Source organism: Hemicordylus capensis, chromosome 1 (genome assembly GCF_027244095.1).
Source record: "Hemicordylus capensis ecotype Gifberg chromosome 1, rHemCap1.1.pri, whole genome shotgun sequence".
Classification (NCBI taxonomy): Eukaryota; Metazoa; Chordata; class Lepidosauria; order Squamata; family Cordylidae; genus Hemicordylus; species Hemicordylus capensis.
In genome coordinates, this window is record NC_069657.1 from 141,273,685 (window position 1) to 141,288,954 (window position 15,270).

The 15,270-nt window shown below is 50.3% G+C and overlaps 1 protein-coding gene across 1 annotated transcript in view; it reads right to left on the reverse strand.

The window, feature by feature from the left end:
• Positions 1 to 1,043: 1,043 nt before the first annotated feature.
• The window catches only part of ZP1 (zona pellucida glycoprotein 1), a 35,614-nt gene continuing 21,387 nt past the window's right edge, over positions 1,044 to 15,270 (reverse strand). Inside the window, exons 11-22 of the mRNA XM_053250455.1 lie at positions 10,568 to 10,689; positions 9,211 to 9,525; positions 7,383 to 7,500; positions 6,460 to 6,603; positions 5,433 to 5,617; positions 5,245 to 5,342; positions 4,724 to 4,851; positions 4,441 to 4,630; positions 4,205 to 4,355; positions 3,592 to 3,676; positions 1,698 to 1,805; positions 1,044 to 1,220 (exon numbers count right to left, since the gene is read on the reverse strand). Of these exons, the coding sequence (XP_053106430.1) occupies positions 1,066 to 1,220; positions 1,698 to 1,805; positions 3,592 to 3,676; positions 4,205 to 4,355; positions 4,441 to 4,630; positions 4,724 to 4,851; positions 5,245 to 5,342; positions 5,433 to 5,617; positions 6,460 to 6,603; positions 7,383 to 7,500; positions 9,211 to 9,525; positions 10,568 to 10,689 (1,799 nt within the window). The 3' untranslated portion in view covers positions 1,044 to 1,065. The remainder of the gene's footprint in view (positions 1,221 to 1,697; positions 1,806 to 3,591; positions 3,677 to 4,204; positions 4,356 to 4,440; positions 4,631 to 4,723; positions 4,852 to 5,244; positions 5,343 to 5,432; positions 5,618 to 6,459; positions 6,604 to 7,382; positions 7,501 to 9,210; positions 9,526 to 10,567; positions 10,690 to 15,270) is intronic.

Below are 15,270 nucleotides of genomic sequence, written 5' to 3' on the forward strand. Positions count from 1 at the left end.
GTGGTTGGCACCGTATGTGCACTACACAACCCCTCGCTCTGGGTAACCCCAGTGCCCCCCAAGTGGAATTATGGGGCTGCTGAAACCTCCATTATTCTCTATGGGAGAAATCTTAAAGACACATAAACTTCAACAAACCACAAAAGATCAGCCCTTCGCCCAATTCCTTTGAAATAATTCTGGAAGTTTCCTTGCCCCCATTGGGCACTACCACTCACCACACTCTGCTCTGGGTCATCCCTTTCCCCTTGATTTGAAGTGATACATTTGCTGGAATCCCCATTATTCCCTATGGGAAAATTCTTAAAGATGTGTAAACTTAAAAAAAAGTTCACCAAAAAAATCAGCCCTTTGCCTAATTCCTTTGAAATGTGGGTGGTAGCTTCCATCCATTGGACACTACCACCACCACCCACTCTTTTTGCCCTGGGACCCTTTTTAAAAATCCAAATCAATTCGGATTTGGAAAATTTGGCTACAAAACAAAACAGGGCTGATTCGGATTCAGAAAATTTGGGTACAAAACAAAATGGGTATGTTTCAATTTGGATACAAATCGAAACAAGAAAATTCCAAAATGCACACCCCTACTGAATAGCTGTAGTTTAGAACAGGGGTGATTAGACTTTTAGATCTCCTTGGTTTTAATAGAACCTCAAGTTCTATTAAAATGCCACCCATTGGAGCCAGGTGCTAAACAGTGAATGAAAGCACTTTAAATTAAGGAACAGAGTCCCCACCTCTCTTTGAGCACATAGCTCACCTCAAGAATTTCATTTACAGTTCAAAATCAGTCCTTTCACCGAAAAATCCACTCCTTGTTTCCCCATCAAGCACTTTTCATCAGCCTAATTCAGGAAAAAAGCTTATAATAGTTGCTGTTATTAAGAATCCAAGACCCTTGCTGATCTATTGTAAATCACCCAGAGACCACCTATCCTTCTGCCCACTGCTGGTAGATGACGCAGTACTGGTGCACCATTGAGCCTTCTTGCTCTAGCAAGCAGGCCTAGAGTTATCAGTCCAAAAACATGAAGTCCATGTCAGAAATTCAAACACTGACTTTTATTTTGTTGCTGTACAGCTCTTGTGGCCAACACTACAGGATCCTTCTCGGTTCCTGTTCCAGATTATGATCAAAGCCATGATCACTAGAGCCACAGACATTAGCGAGATTACTCCAAAGAGGACAATATTCAGGTCCATTCTGTCTTTTGAACCTGGAGGAAAATGAAAAGATTTGAGTTAGGAACTGTACAGGCCAAAATCTGTCTTAGTGAGCCCTTATCCAGACATTGGGGGTGGGGGGGTTGGGTGGATAGGGGTCCATCCAAGTCAATTCAATCTTTACCAGGTTTTGAGAGCAGTTTCACAGTGGCAATGCTCCTGCACCACTTTATATAGGAGCCACAATCAGTCCTAGGTTGTGTGGTGCCTCATTAGGGCTGTGTTTGTCTCATTCACACTGTAGGCCTCCGCCCTTAAGGCAAATATTCTCAAACCTGAATTCCTAGATGTGGCTGAGAATTATGAGAGCTGTAGTCCAATAATATCCAAGAACTCATGCCTTCAGGAAAAGACCTCTAGTTTACTCAAACAGGCCTTCTGCCCGACTCCTATTAAAATAGCTTTTGCCACCAAATAGCAGCCATGAAAGTGAGCACCCCCACCGAGATAATCCAATCAAAAGCACTTACTAGTATATGCTTGTTGCCCAGTCTCCTCAGCAAAGGTCACAGCCCCAAGTGAGCTCACCAAATCCAAGGGCTCCGTCTTATTCTTGGTGTTCAAGAACCTGCGGCCTCCTGGAAAATATAGCAAGAAAAAGCTTCAAGTCCATGGGCAAGTACTCCAAAACAATACTGCAAGTTTAAAAAAATTAAGGTTGTGCCCTAATTTTTTTCTGAAAAAAAAAAAATGCAGGCAGCAAACACGATTTAAAAGGAACCCTTTTTAACTTGTATAGAAAGATATACATCTCTAAGAGGATGTCTGCATCTAAACACAACATGCTTCTTTGCTTCAGAAGCATCCTGAATATGCAATATGCAAAACTACTAGTCATGTGGTTATTGATCAATCAATGTTTTAATCATGTGAATAGCCCTACCCCACGGACAGCCACCCTAGAAACCCCTGCACAACGCACTGGGAAATGCTTAAGTGGCCACACCAAAAGAAGTTATAGACCAGTATATCTGGTTGCTTAAAAAAGCAGCCCCCACCCCCTGGTCTCCCTCCCCCCAGGTTTTTAGCTTTCTATTAATAATTTAATCCAAAATGTTTAAAATTTGTAATTTTAAATGTGGTTTTAGCCTGGTAGTCTAACTTGTTTTATTAATCTTTTACTTTACATTGTATCTGTTTTGTTGATCTGAGCCACCCCAAACATAGTGTACTGGAGTGGCGGGGCATAAATATTTTGAATACATAAATGAAAATAAATCACTAGAACTACTAATGAATGCAAGTGACTGTCAAACACGTATTCAATCCAGCAGCTCTTAATGCATATAGTAGTGGCATTATAAACTGTTAGCTGTAGATTTATGGAGATGCACAGACATGCATCTGCAACCCTGAATCAGTTGATCAGGAGGATCTAGAACAGTAGAATGGTAGCCAGGAAAAGGGTTAAGCACCCGCCCGCCCACCTCCGCCACTTTATTCCAAGTCTCACTGCCACCCACCTGTCCCTTTTCATTGCAAACAAACAAACAAACCTGTGGGGATTTCATTACGTGCACTTGCATCCCCGTCCCTCAGTAGTGTACATAATCCAAGTTACAACATAAAAGTAAAGAAAACAATTGCACTGAACAAAACAGACAGTTTAAAATTAGTTTTAATTGAAAGCCTGAGAAAACCGGAGTGGCTTGAGGGTCTTTTTTTAAAGCAATCAGAGATGGAGATTCTCTTATTTTGACAGGAAGTACATTTCGAAGCCCTGGGGCAGCCACAGAGAAGGCCTGGTCCCGAGTCACCACCAGACCAGCCCGCAGCAACTGTAAGTGGACCTCCTTGGATGATCTTCACAGAAAGCAGGGTTCATGACAAAGAAGGCAGTCTCAAGTACTCTGAACCTAAGCCATTCAGGGCTTTATAGGTAAATGACCAGCACTTTGTATTTCACTTGGAAACGTATCAGCAGCCAGTGCAATTCTTTCAGAATCTGTGTTTATATGGTCCCTTTGGGTTGTCCCAGAGACCAACCTGGCTGCTGCATTCTGTTACCAGTTATAGTTTCTGGAATATGCACAAAGGCAGCCCCACATAGAGTGCATTACAGTAGTCAAGCCTGGAAGTTACTAGCATATGTACTACTGTTTTAAGGTAGTTTTATCCCTCAGACTGCACCAAATTTGAATTTCATCATTAGACTGTTCTTTGGTCAATAGAGGCCTTTCCTCCTCCCATCCACCCCAAAATGGTAGATTGATCTCCAGCTCTGTATACTGGAAGAGGTAGCCAGAATAAATTCTGATCCAAAGTTTCAGCTGGTAACCCTCCTATACATGGCCTAGGTATTCCAGGTACGGCTTGTACCAAGCTTTCACATCCTGGGAGCAAAAGGCAAAGATGGTCACTTACTTGAAGAGACATTAATGCTACACGTTTTCCTGCAGGACTCAAAATGGGAAGGGTGGCAGGCTGAAGCACTACAGAAGAGATACACCTGAAATCCAAGTTGTTGGCTCAAGTTAGTATACACCATTCAGTCTCGCCAGTAATCATGATTTCCATTTTACAGCTGGAGTCCAGACAGACCAGGGAGTAAGACTCATTCTGGAACTGAAAGTTTCCTAACCTAAACAGCAAAATTCAGGGTTGCCAACAGAATACTTGCAGTAGTAAAAGAATAGATTCCTTAAGACCTTAAATGTGGGCTAATCGAAGACCAACACAGTTGCAGAAAACTCCTAGAAATTCCCTCATTCATTCCAGACAGGTGATCATAGTTGGCTGCCAATTATGAGGATTGATGTTCCCTAGAAAGATTAGGCTAGATTTGTCCCAGTACTATTAACATATTCGTGTAGAGAGAGGACAGAGGAAAAAGAAGGCTAGCTAGCAATATAGGAACTATAGGAATGGGGGATGAGCCCAGTCTGAATGTCTCCTGTTTTCAAGAAGCTCACCCAGCTTTCCTGTAAAGATGTCACTTGAAGCGAGCAACCAGTTAATTCAAATAACGTTTCCTCACCCAGTGTCCAAGGACCATCTGAGAGGCAGAATCCACAAATGCAAAGGTGGAGAGGGTGAAGCGCTGGTAGTGGGTGGGAAAGGCCAGCTCAGATGTGGCAGGCCCCACAAGCACCAGCTGGGTCCTGTAGTTGTCTCCTTCAAAAGGGCACCTGGGAACAAGAGACATTCCCTTTCAAGCAGGCCACTGCAGCCACCCGTCCCCCCAAGGGAGCCAGCAGCCTCCTGACCACTCACCCCTCCACCAGGACTGGCCACTGCAGCCGCTCGAGGGGATTTGCGCTGGGGGTAGCCCAACAGTCCTGCAGAACCAGCATCAAGGACGGGTCTGTTCTCTGCAGCATGCGAACTTCCACATACACAGGGTCCCGGAGCACCTTCACCACAGGATAATCGGTTTCCACATAATAGGAGAGGTAAGCGGCATCTGGAGAAGAGAGGCAGGCAGAGGGTCAGTGGTATGGCTCATAAGGGGCAGGCGGGGCAGCAGCGTCTGCACCAAGGCTTGAAGTACACCTACCTCTAGCAATGCGCAGCTCCAACCGGAGAGGCCCCGCCTGGAGAACCGGAGCTGGGGTGGGAGGCAAGAGGACCTCAGCCTGAACTGGCAGGAAGTCTGTGGCATTGTAGACGCAGCGAGCATGGAGGCTGCACACAGAAGACAGGGTTGACGAAGGGTGCAGAGTCCTGAGCCTTATTGTCAAACTGGTCATCAGGGGAAGCGTCAAATCCTCTAACAGCTCTGTAGGCATCGCTTTCCAGAGTGTATGAAATTCCCATATATCCCCCCGCCCCACCATCATCACCTTGCAAACCAAAGGATAGGACCCAACCACATGCAGCCATCTTGAGATCATGAAAGGGTGATTCAAGCCACACTTGTGAAGACAGGGTTTTGCTCTCCACGCCACTGCCCCCAGGTCTCCCTGATGAAGCCCTCCCCGGTTGCAGCTGGAGCATCTGTACAAGTGTTGATGCACCTCAAGTGCAGTGATCCGTACCAGCAGGTGCGTTACCAATACACGGGGAAGTTCAGCTTACATGAAGGTGCTGTCTCGTGTGACAGAGCCATCTGGCCCATCCAAGACGTCAATGCCAGAAGCCAGCTCGTTCTCATAGATCAGTCTCCCACCAGTCACCTAAAGGGTAGCAAGATATAGGCTCTGTTTATCTGGCTCCGAGGTTTGGGTGAAGAAACACCTCCCTGGCTACAAGGGCCACATCCTCACCTGAACTGTCGTGCCACACTGGGTGAGGGGGAAGCGGAAGACCAGGAAAGCCTCTGTTCTTCTGACAGGCTGGCAGCCCGCTTGGGCATAGGAGAGCCTGACATTCTCAAGGACAAGCGGGTAGTCGGTCATATCTCTGGAGACAACCAGGATGAAGTGACCATCCTGAAGGCACTGAAGAGTGACTGCAAGACCGAGGGAACATGAGGGGTTACAAGCGGAAATCCTTTTGTGGTGCTACCCTGAAGCTTTTCACACGGGGATTTTGAAGCCCTTTCACTCGCACCTCCTCTGGACTGGAGGGGGTGCATTCACATATCGGCTAGAATTGCCCCAAAGTCCCCGCAAGTTATTGGGGAGCAGTTCACACACAATTTGGGTTTTTCACACTGCGTGTTTTTGGACAACTGAGTTCGCAGTAAAGCCTCCCTGTAAATGTGGGGTAAAACCTGCTGTGTGTAAAAGCCCCCTGGAACCTTTGACCCCCAGTTTTCTGTAGGAAGGAAGCTACAAAGCAGCTCTGTCTTTTTACTCAAAGAGGTTTCTCTTTCAAACCAGTTCAGTTTGATCTCAAGTATGGAGTTAAAGGTAAAGTGTGCCGTCAAGTCAATTTCGTCACCTGATGCCCACAGAGGCCTGTGTTTTTCTATGGTAGCATACAGGAGGCTTTATGCCAAGGATCAAGGACTCTGGTGGCCAGAAGCCAAGAGAGCTGTGTCAGGACAAGTTCTAGCCCATAACTTGCCATTTGCCTGTCTTGGATGCATGCAATCCAGTAAGCCTATGCCTGCATTTTTGCAACTGGGGTCTCTTAGCCTGTTGACTGGCAGTTGTGTGAAGGGCATAAATAATATGGAGTCCTGTGCTTGGGTTAAACTGGGATTTTGCTAGTCACTTTGCTTAGTACCAGAAAGAGGTTCTCCTGTTAGAACTCCTCATAATGACTGCATCTAAGCCTCAGTTGACAGTAGGAACCAAGAGAGTGAAGAGAAAGCTCAAAAGGAGCCGAGTGTATTTTACCCATTACCTGTGTTGCCATAGTAACATGGAGCAGCTTGATCCCTGTTGTCATAACAGCATCCAGCCTGGTAACAGGCAGCTGGCCCTTGTGCGGCTGCACAGGGAATCCTCCCAGACAAGACCTGGCATTGCTCCAAGGTGAGGGCGGAACCTAGGAGGGCAAGAGCAAGGAGTCACCACCACCACCACCACGAGATGGTACAGCCAGTGCATACTGTGCTGCTTCTTCCCAGAAGACACTCAAGGAGATCAACAAGTCCTCATTTGGAAAAGGCAGCTACTTTGTCATCAAAACAGACCACTCTTTAACCAGTGTCTCTAGAATCTATTCTTCCCCCTGCTTGGGCAAGTGCCTACAGATATAGTATAGTATTCGAGATTGTACTCCAAGGGAATGAGTTTATAGTTGGCATACGCAAGGCTCCAAAGCAGAAGCAACATTGGAAGCTGCCTTATACCAGGCCAGATGATTGTTCCATCTAACTCAGTGTCTACACTGACTGGCAGCCACCCTCTGAGTTTTCAAGCAGGAGTCTTCCCGAGCCCTACCTGTGGATTGAACCTGGGCCTTTCCCAGCCAAGGATTGAACCTGGGACCACCTGTATACAAGGCAGATGCTCCACCACTGAGCTACAGCCCCATCCTCTGAGAGAAATAACCTCACTGGAGACAGTGCTCACACAAAGTCACAAATCCAAATGCAAACCAATGCAAATCCTGCTTATAGGACTGGTCTGCAACCACTCTTTATTAATGGGACAGCATCCCTAGCATTCCAAGATGTGTTCATTGTGAAATACTTGGTACAGAGGTATTACTATTTTTGCATAAAATCCCAGAATGAATAGCTGAAGAAGGAATTTTCTCCATGTCTGATGGGTATTGAAAATCCAATTACTAATATATAAGAGATTGAGAATTACACTTACCTATGTAGTATAGATGAGGCACCGGGCGCACTAGGCCAGGCTGGGGCTGCGGCACCGGGCGCACTAGGCCAGGCTGGGGCTGCGGCACCGGGCGCACCAGGCCGGGCTGGGGCTGGGGCTGCGGCACCGGGCGCACCAGGCCGGGCTGGGGCTGGGGCTGCGGCACCGGGCGCACCAGGCCGGGCTGGGGCTGGGGCTGCGGCACCGGGCGCACCAGGCCGGGCTGGGGCTGGGGCTGCGGCACCGGGCGCACCAGGCCGGGCTGGGGCTGGGGCTGCGGCACCGGGCGCACCAGGCCGGGCTGGGGCTGGGGCTGCGGCACCGGGCGCACCAGGCCGGGCTGGGGCTGGGGCTGCGGCACCGGGCGCACCAGGCCGGGCTGGGGCTGGGGCTGCGGCACCGGGCGCACCAGGCCGGGCTGGGGCTGGGGCTGCGGCACCGGGCGCACCAGGCCGGGCTGGGGCTGGGGCTGCGGCACCGGGCGCACCAGGCCGGGCTGGGGCTGGGGCTGCGGCACCGGGCGCACCAGGCCGGGCTGGGGCTGGGGCTGCGGCACCGGGCGCACCAGGCCGGGCTGGGGCTGGGGCTGCGGCACCGGGCGCACCAGGCCGGGCTGGGGCTGGGGCTGCGGCACCGGGCGCACCAGGCCGGGCTGGGGCTGGGGCTGCGGCACCGGGCGCACCAGGCCGGGCTGGGGCTGGGGCTGCGGCACCGGGCGCACCAGGCCGGGCTGGGGCTGGGGCTGCGGCACCGGGCGCACCAGGCCGGGCTGGGGCTGGGGCTGCGGCACCGGGCGCACCAGGCCGGGCTGGGGCTGGGGCTGGGGCTGCGGCACCGGGCGCACCAGGCCGGGCTGGGGCTGGGGCTGGGGCTGCGGCACCGGGCGCACCAGGCCGGGCTGGGGCTGGGGCTGCGGCACCGGGCGCACCAGGCCGGGCTGGGGCTGGGGCTGGGGCTGCGGCACCGGGCGCACCAGGCCGGGCTGGGGCTGGGGCTGGGGCTGCGGCACCGGGCGCACCAGGCCGGGCTGGGGCTGCGGCTGGGGCTGCGGCACCGGGCGCACCAGGCCGGGCTGGGGCTGCGGCTGGGGCTGCGGCACCGGGCGCACCAGGCCGGGCTGGGGCTGCGGCTGGGGCTGCGGCACCGGGCGCACCAGGCCGGGCTGGGGCTGCGGCTGGGGCTGCGGCACCGGGCGCACCAGGCCGGGCTGGGGCTGGGGCACCGGGCGCACCAGGCCGGGCTGGGGCTGGGGCTGGGGCTGCGGCACCGGGCGCACCAGGCCGGGCTGGGGCTGGGGCTGCGGCACCGGGCGCACCAGGCCGGGCTGGGGCTGGGGCTGCGGCACCGGGCGCACCAGGCCGGGCTGGGGCTGGGGCTGCGGCACCGGGCGCACCAGGCCGGGCTGGGGCTGGGGCTGCGGCACCGGGCGCACCAGGCCGGGCTGGGGCTGGGGCTGCGGCACCGGGCGCACCAGGCCGGGCTGGGGCTGGGGCTGGGGCTGCGGCACCGGGCGCACCAGGCCGGGCTGGGGCTGGGGCTGCGGCACCGGGCGCACCAGGCCGGGCTGGGGCTGGGGCTGCGGCACCGGGCGCACCAGGCCGGGCTGGGGCTGGGGCTGCGGCACCGGGCGCACCAGGCCGGGCTGGGGCTGGGGCTGCGGCACCGGGCGCACCAGGCCGGGCTGGGGCTGGGGCTGCGGCACCGGGCGCACCACGCCGGGCTGGGGCTGGGGCTGGGGCTGCGGCACCGGGCGCACCACGCCGGGCTGGGGCTGGGGCTGCGGCACCGGGCGCACCAGGCCGGGCTGGGGCTGGGGCTGCGGCACCGGGCGCACCAGGCCGGGCTGGGGCTGGGGCTGCGGCACCGGGCGCACCAGGCCGGGCTGGGGCTGGGGCTGCGGCACCGGGCGCACCAGGCCGGGCTGGGGCTGCGGCACCGGGCGCACTAGGCCGGGCTGGGGCTGCGGCACCGGGCGCACTAGGCCGGGCTGGGGCTGCGGCACGGGCACAGATTGCATGTTGTCCATCTCTGTCATGATTTGGTCTTGTGGCTTAGGACAAATCATGTTGATATCATAGGTATTGGCAACTTGTCCATTCCTCATTACTTCCTCTATTCGGACTTTCAGGTTGTTGCGGCCATCCTACAGGGGAGAATCAGAATGCTTTAAGGTGTGTTTACAACTGGGAAGTCATACTTGAAGGCAGATTACAGAGAGATATAACCATCTTCACACATCTGAGGTGTTGCATAAAAGAAGCAGACTTATTCTCTGTTGCTTCCACGGGCCGGACTAGAACCGATGAGTTAGAATGAGAAGAAAACACACTTCTGCTACACATTAGGAATAATTTCCTAAATGTAAGAGCTGTTCAAACATGGAAGAATTTGCTTTATGTAATGTTAGGCTCTCATTCGCTGTTGGTTTTCAGACTGTGGCTGGACATACATCTGTCAGAGATGCTGTTGCCATTTCCTGCACTTAGCAGGAGAAGTGGACTAGAACAGTGTTTCTGAGCCACCGGTCCACGGACCGGTGCCAGTCTGCAAGGTGTTGGGTCTGTGAGGCATCACTAATAAAAATCACCCCTCCCCCCAAAACAAACAAACAAAACCATTTCAAGCCGGCAGGAGCTCTTTGGAGTTCATTGGAGTTCATAATGCAGTGAGGGCTGCCTGGGAATGAGTTCCAGAGAGCTGCCCGAAATGGTTTTTTGGGGGGTGCCTGGGCATGGGGTTGGGGGTGAGGGGGGTGACCCCCTTACTAATTGCTGGTCCAGGAAACTGGTCCATGACTCCAAAAACACTGGACTAGAAGACCTCCAGAAATTCCCTTCCAACTCTACAAAATAATAATTTATGAACTCTTGCTCTCCCCACTCCCACCTTAACTCCTGCATTCATTCCCCCCCTGACGTTTTCAAGTTCCTTGTGGCAGGGTCCCTTCTTTGTGTGTATATAGTGCCATTGATGTACATGGCATTCTAGAGTCCAGTCTTTTTGCCTTTCTCTATTTTGAAAACCAGGCAGACAAGACCTTCCCCTGAAGCCTTGCTTCAGGACTTATTTGAGGATTACAATGGAGTTGTCTCTTTCTCTCTTACATTCAGCATCCTCCTCTCTCAAATATCCTGACCACTCATTGCCTCTTCCAGCAGTAGCTGAACTGACATGGAGGAAGTTACCTTCTTCAGCACATGACAGCCATGGTACCCAGCAGAAAACACCACTGCCCCCTTTTCATCAGATGTGATCCAGTGACGACAGATGGAACAGTTTGTTACTTCAAAGGTTGTCCCAAACTCATCTGTAGAAAAATAGGTCAACAAAAATAGCTCAAAAGACACACTCCTATCCAAGATGATATTGCGAACAGGAGGGACACTTTGTATTCTCCACCCATACCCAAACCACACAATAGATCCCCATTTACCATTTCCACAGCTGAATCTTTTAAGGCTCAACCACAGAGCCCAAATAACTCCACAGGAATCACTAGCCCTGGTTTTTTATTAGTTTGCCTACCACACAGACCTAGGCCTTTAAGTTCTAACTGAAGTCTTTTAATTTAACGCAATAGTGGCCTCCAAACAGTTATTTACAAGCCTATGATAATTCATTGTTAATGCATGGACAAAATCCAAATGAACCCCCAAACAAATCACCTGGAACACTGTTGCCTTCTATATAGCTAACCCACCTGCACTTTCCAAATAGGATTATAGCTGAGAATTAAAGAGCATGTATCCTTTCTCCCTTATGTGGATCAAGAAGCATCTTTCCAGAAGGGTCAGTTACAGTATTTCCAGCCAAAACAAAGAGAAGTCCAAAGCTGCTACAAGCCTAAGATGCTCAACTCAGACTGCTACTGTTCAGTATTCACTCATCACTCCTTAGTAGTGGGCCATACAATTTGTCCTCACCTGTGCTGGACTGTTAGAGCCACCTAATGGCACAGCGGGGAAGTAACTTGCCTAGGGAGCAAGAGGTTGCTGGTTCAGATCTCTGCTGGTATGTTTCCCAGACTATGGGAAACACCTATATCGGGCAGCAGCGATATAGGAAGATGCTGGAAGGCATCATCTCATACTGTGAGGGAGATGATCCCTCTTGAATTCTACCCTCTTGAATTCTACCCAAGAAAACCACAGGGCTTTGTGGGTGCCAGGAGTCGACATTGACTTGACAGCACAACTTTACCTTTATTTTTATGCTGGATTGTGGGGGGCGGGGGGGGGGGGGAGAGAGAGAGAGACTTGCTAGAGAAATCTGATAAAATCAAGCCCAGTGTGTGTTTTCAGACAAACTTAATACATAAGGAGTTTGTTAGGAATGAACTCAGATATAGGTCTTGACGCAGGGCACTAAAATCTTGCTAATGTACTTTTAGAACCTCTTATGTTTTGGACATCCTAGAGAACAGGTGACACAGAAAATATGCTAATGCGGTATGGTGGGGGGGAGCAGGCCAATTAGCTGCCTCCAACAGCATCTGTTGGGGATGCTCTACCCTACACTGTGCAGGGGGTTGACCTGGATAGCTTACAAGGTCCCCTCCAATTCTATAGAGATGAAGTTTTGAATATATTTTTTAAAAGGAGCCAAAAAGTGCTCTCCTGTCACCAATGAAGACCCCCAAATGTTGTGGTTAAAGGAACAGACAGGGCTTCCATTAGGTCGTTTTCAGGCAGGCCTGACCCTTCCCTTCCCTTCCCTTCCCTTCTTAGCCATCTTTCATTTTACTCCATTTTTATTTAGGTCTGTTGAGATCAGTTTGGTCTAGACACACTCAGGAGATCTATAGCTGTACTAAAAGATACAATATTAGAGTTGCTTTCCTTTTGCCTACCTTTTAGCCTTGGAGACCAGCATTTAGTTAGCTTAGGGGTTTCTAATCCAAGAATGCCCCAGAAGCCTTTAAGAAGCAACTGACAATATATAGTGGTATATTAATTCTAACAGTAATATTTGTTGTATGCCCAGATCTTTTATTCACTGACGAAGCAATTGAGGAAGAAGCACTACCAGGCAGTGCCGGCTCAAGAGGTCGACCAGTTTTGCCCTGGCACCCCCCTCCCATTTTTATATATATTTTTATTTGCACTTCCTATGCATGTGGGGTGCATTTTTACATTTGAAGAAGCTCATCTCTCCTGTTTAGCCAAGTGGGAAGGGTCATTAACTTCAAATACAAAGTCTGAAAGAGGCCAGTAGGCCAAGCTGTGAGAGGAAATCCGGATCCACTGAGGAACAGCCAGGGGTGTAACTAGAGGAGAGGGTTTCATGTTTGCCCCTCTCCCCGGTGGCCCCTAGGAGTGTGGGAGATAATGAAGAAAACAGGGTGGGGGTGGAGCTAGTGGGGCCTGCAGGAGCTGTGTGGCCCAGGTTCTTTGAACCTATCCACTCAATTATAGCGACACCCCTGGGCACAGCATAATCTGCTCGCCCGGCCGCTGCCTAGCTGACTCCTGCAATGCAACACCGACACGTGCATGTGCCACGTGACATCGCTCACTGGCACGCATTGTGCAGGCACACTATCTGCTATGGCTGGGCAGGGGAGCGACTCAGGCTGCTCCTCCTCCTCCTGCTCCCAGTCTCACCCCCTGCCCCTAGCCAGACTCCGTGAGCCAGGCTCACTACAGCCGCCACAGCGAAAGCAGCAGGCAGCCAGGGGCAAGAGAACATTGTCCAGCTAGAGAGGAAACACAACAGCACGGTGCCCCTGAACTGACTGCGCCACTGGCTGGTGCCACTTTGGCTGTTGCCTTAAGCCAGCCCTGCTACCAAGTGGAACAGACTGCCTTTCACACAGTTGCGAGCTCTCCTTCTCCAGAGATTTTCAGCCAGAGACTGGGCACCCATCTCTCAGTGAAGGTGTAGCAGATTCCTGCACTGAGCAGCAGGTTGGTCTAGAAGGCCTTTCAACTCTAACATTCTATTATTCAACCCCATAATTGTGTATCAGAAGCCAAGACCTTTCACGCAGTTTCCCTTTTATTTTTAGTTGAGTGAAGAAAAGGACGAACAACTAGACAACAGCAGACAACTTACCTATAACTTTAAAGCGGACAGCAAGGCTGTGCTTGGGCAATACAGAGAGCTGCATGCTAAACTCCCCACAATCATAGCTATATGTAGAAACTGAAAAACTGACACTCACAATATCACGCTGCCCAAAGGACAAGCCAATTAGAAACAGCAAAACTAAGATGTTACCATAGCTCAGCCCCATGGCTGCAGGCTATAGGAAAAGAAAAAGTAAACTTTTTGTTTTTTAAAGACTTAAAACTAACTTCACCAGCTTACTACCTTCCATAAGCAACAAGCCGCCAAGAACAGGGAGTTAAAATCAGGGAAGGGGAGGGAGGGACCATGAAACTGTCTGCAGCTTTGCACCTGGTAGAGCTGAAGGGAGCATCTGAGGGGCTGTGTCAAAAGTGCAAAGTTCAGGCTGAAGAAGAAATATTGAATCCCCAGTTTCTCCAAGTCTTTCAGGTAGCCCTTCATCAGTGACCTTCCTTATTAGTTAATTCTTTCTTTCTTTCTTTCTTTTTTATTTCCATGATTTTTTCTTAGGTCTTTCTTGCTCTCTTTTGCACTCGTCATTTTTCTGTCCTAAAACTGGCAAGAATTGAAACGTGTTCAAGAAAGTCCCACAAAACACATCCAAATCAAATGAAACTGATCCTGAAAGAGAGGGACTGAGACTGTTGCTCCATGGAGGCAGGTGTCCTGCAAAGCTCCCCTCTGTTATCTTTTCTTATCTGTGGCTAAAAATTTTGTCTGATGGCATGTTTTTGTACTTAATTATTTTTTCCCCACCTCCCCCTTTTTTTGGTGGGGAGGGCTTCTGTGCAGAAATTTAAGTGATGCAGCTTCTCACGACATGATGGGGGAAAGCATCACCTGTTGAATTTCTACCTGTTGTGGAAGAGTAAAAAATAAAAGAGCCCTTCCAGGACAGGGAGGCAAGCATGTTTTCAGTGCTACTTATGTGCAGGTTGCATGGTATTCCCACTGCTCATTAGTTCATTCTTATTTATTTATTTATTTAAAATTTATATACCTCTCTTCCTCCAAGGAGCCCAGAGCGGTGTACTACATACTTAAATTGCTCCTCATAACAACCCTGTGAAGTAGGTTAGGCTGAGAGAGAAGTGACTGGCCCAGAGTCACCCAGCAATTCTCATGGCTGAATGGGGATTTGAACTTGGGTCTCCCCAGTCCTAGTCCAGCACTCTAACCACTACACCACACTTATGACCTTTGATAGATGAGTGCTTTGAATTCTTATAGATTTTAGGTAATGTACAGTAGTTAGTGTAGATAACAGGTAATAGCATGCATTGTGAGAAGGGATAGCCCTGGTTCAAATCTCTATTCAGCCATAAGCTCTCTGGATATCCCAGACTGAACCACTCATCTGTAATCTAGGCTTAATGATTCAGGCCTACATTATAGGGTTATTGTGGGGGTTATTGTGAAACAATTTAAGCATCATGGACTGCTTTGGTTGTCATCAAAAAGCCATTCTCCATTTAAGTGATCCACTCAGCTAGAAGTAACTTTTAAAGGCTATGATACTATGCACACTTATTTGAGAGTAAAATGTATTGAATGCAGTGGGACTTACTTTCAAGTAAACATGCATAGGATCAAGCTGCCAATCTTTAATTTAATTTAATTTAATTTAATTATTAAATTTTTCTTATATACCACCTCCTCCAAAGACTCTAGGCGGTGAACAACAATAACAAAATTAAAATTAAATTAAATTAAATTAATAAATAAAATAAAGGGCAGATGCCAGGCGAAACAGGTGGGTCTTAAGAAGGGCCTTAAAAACAGCTAGGGAGGGGACTGAATGAATCTAGAGGACGAAAGA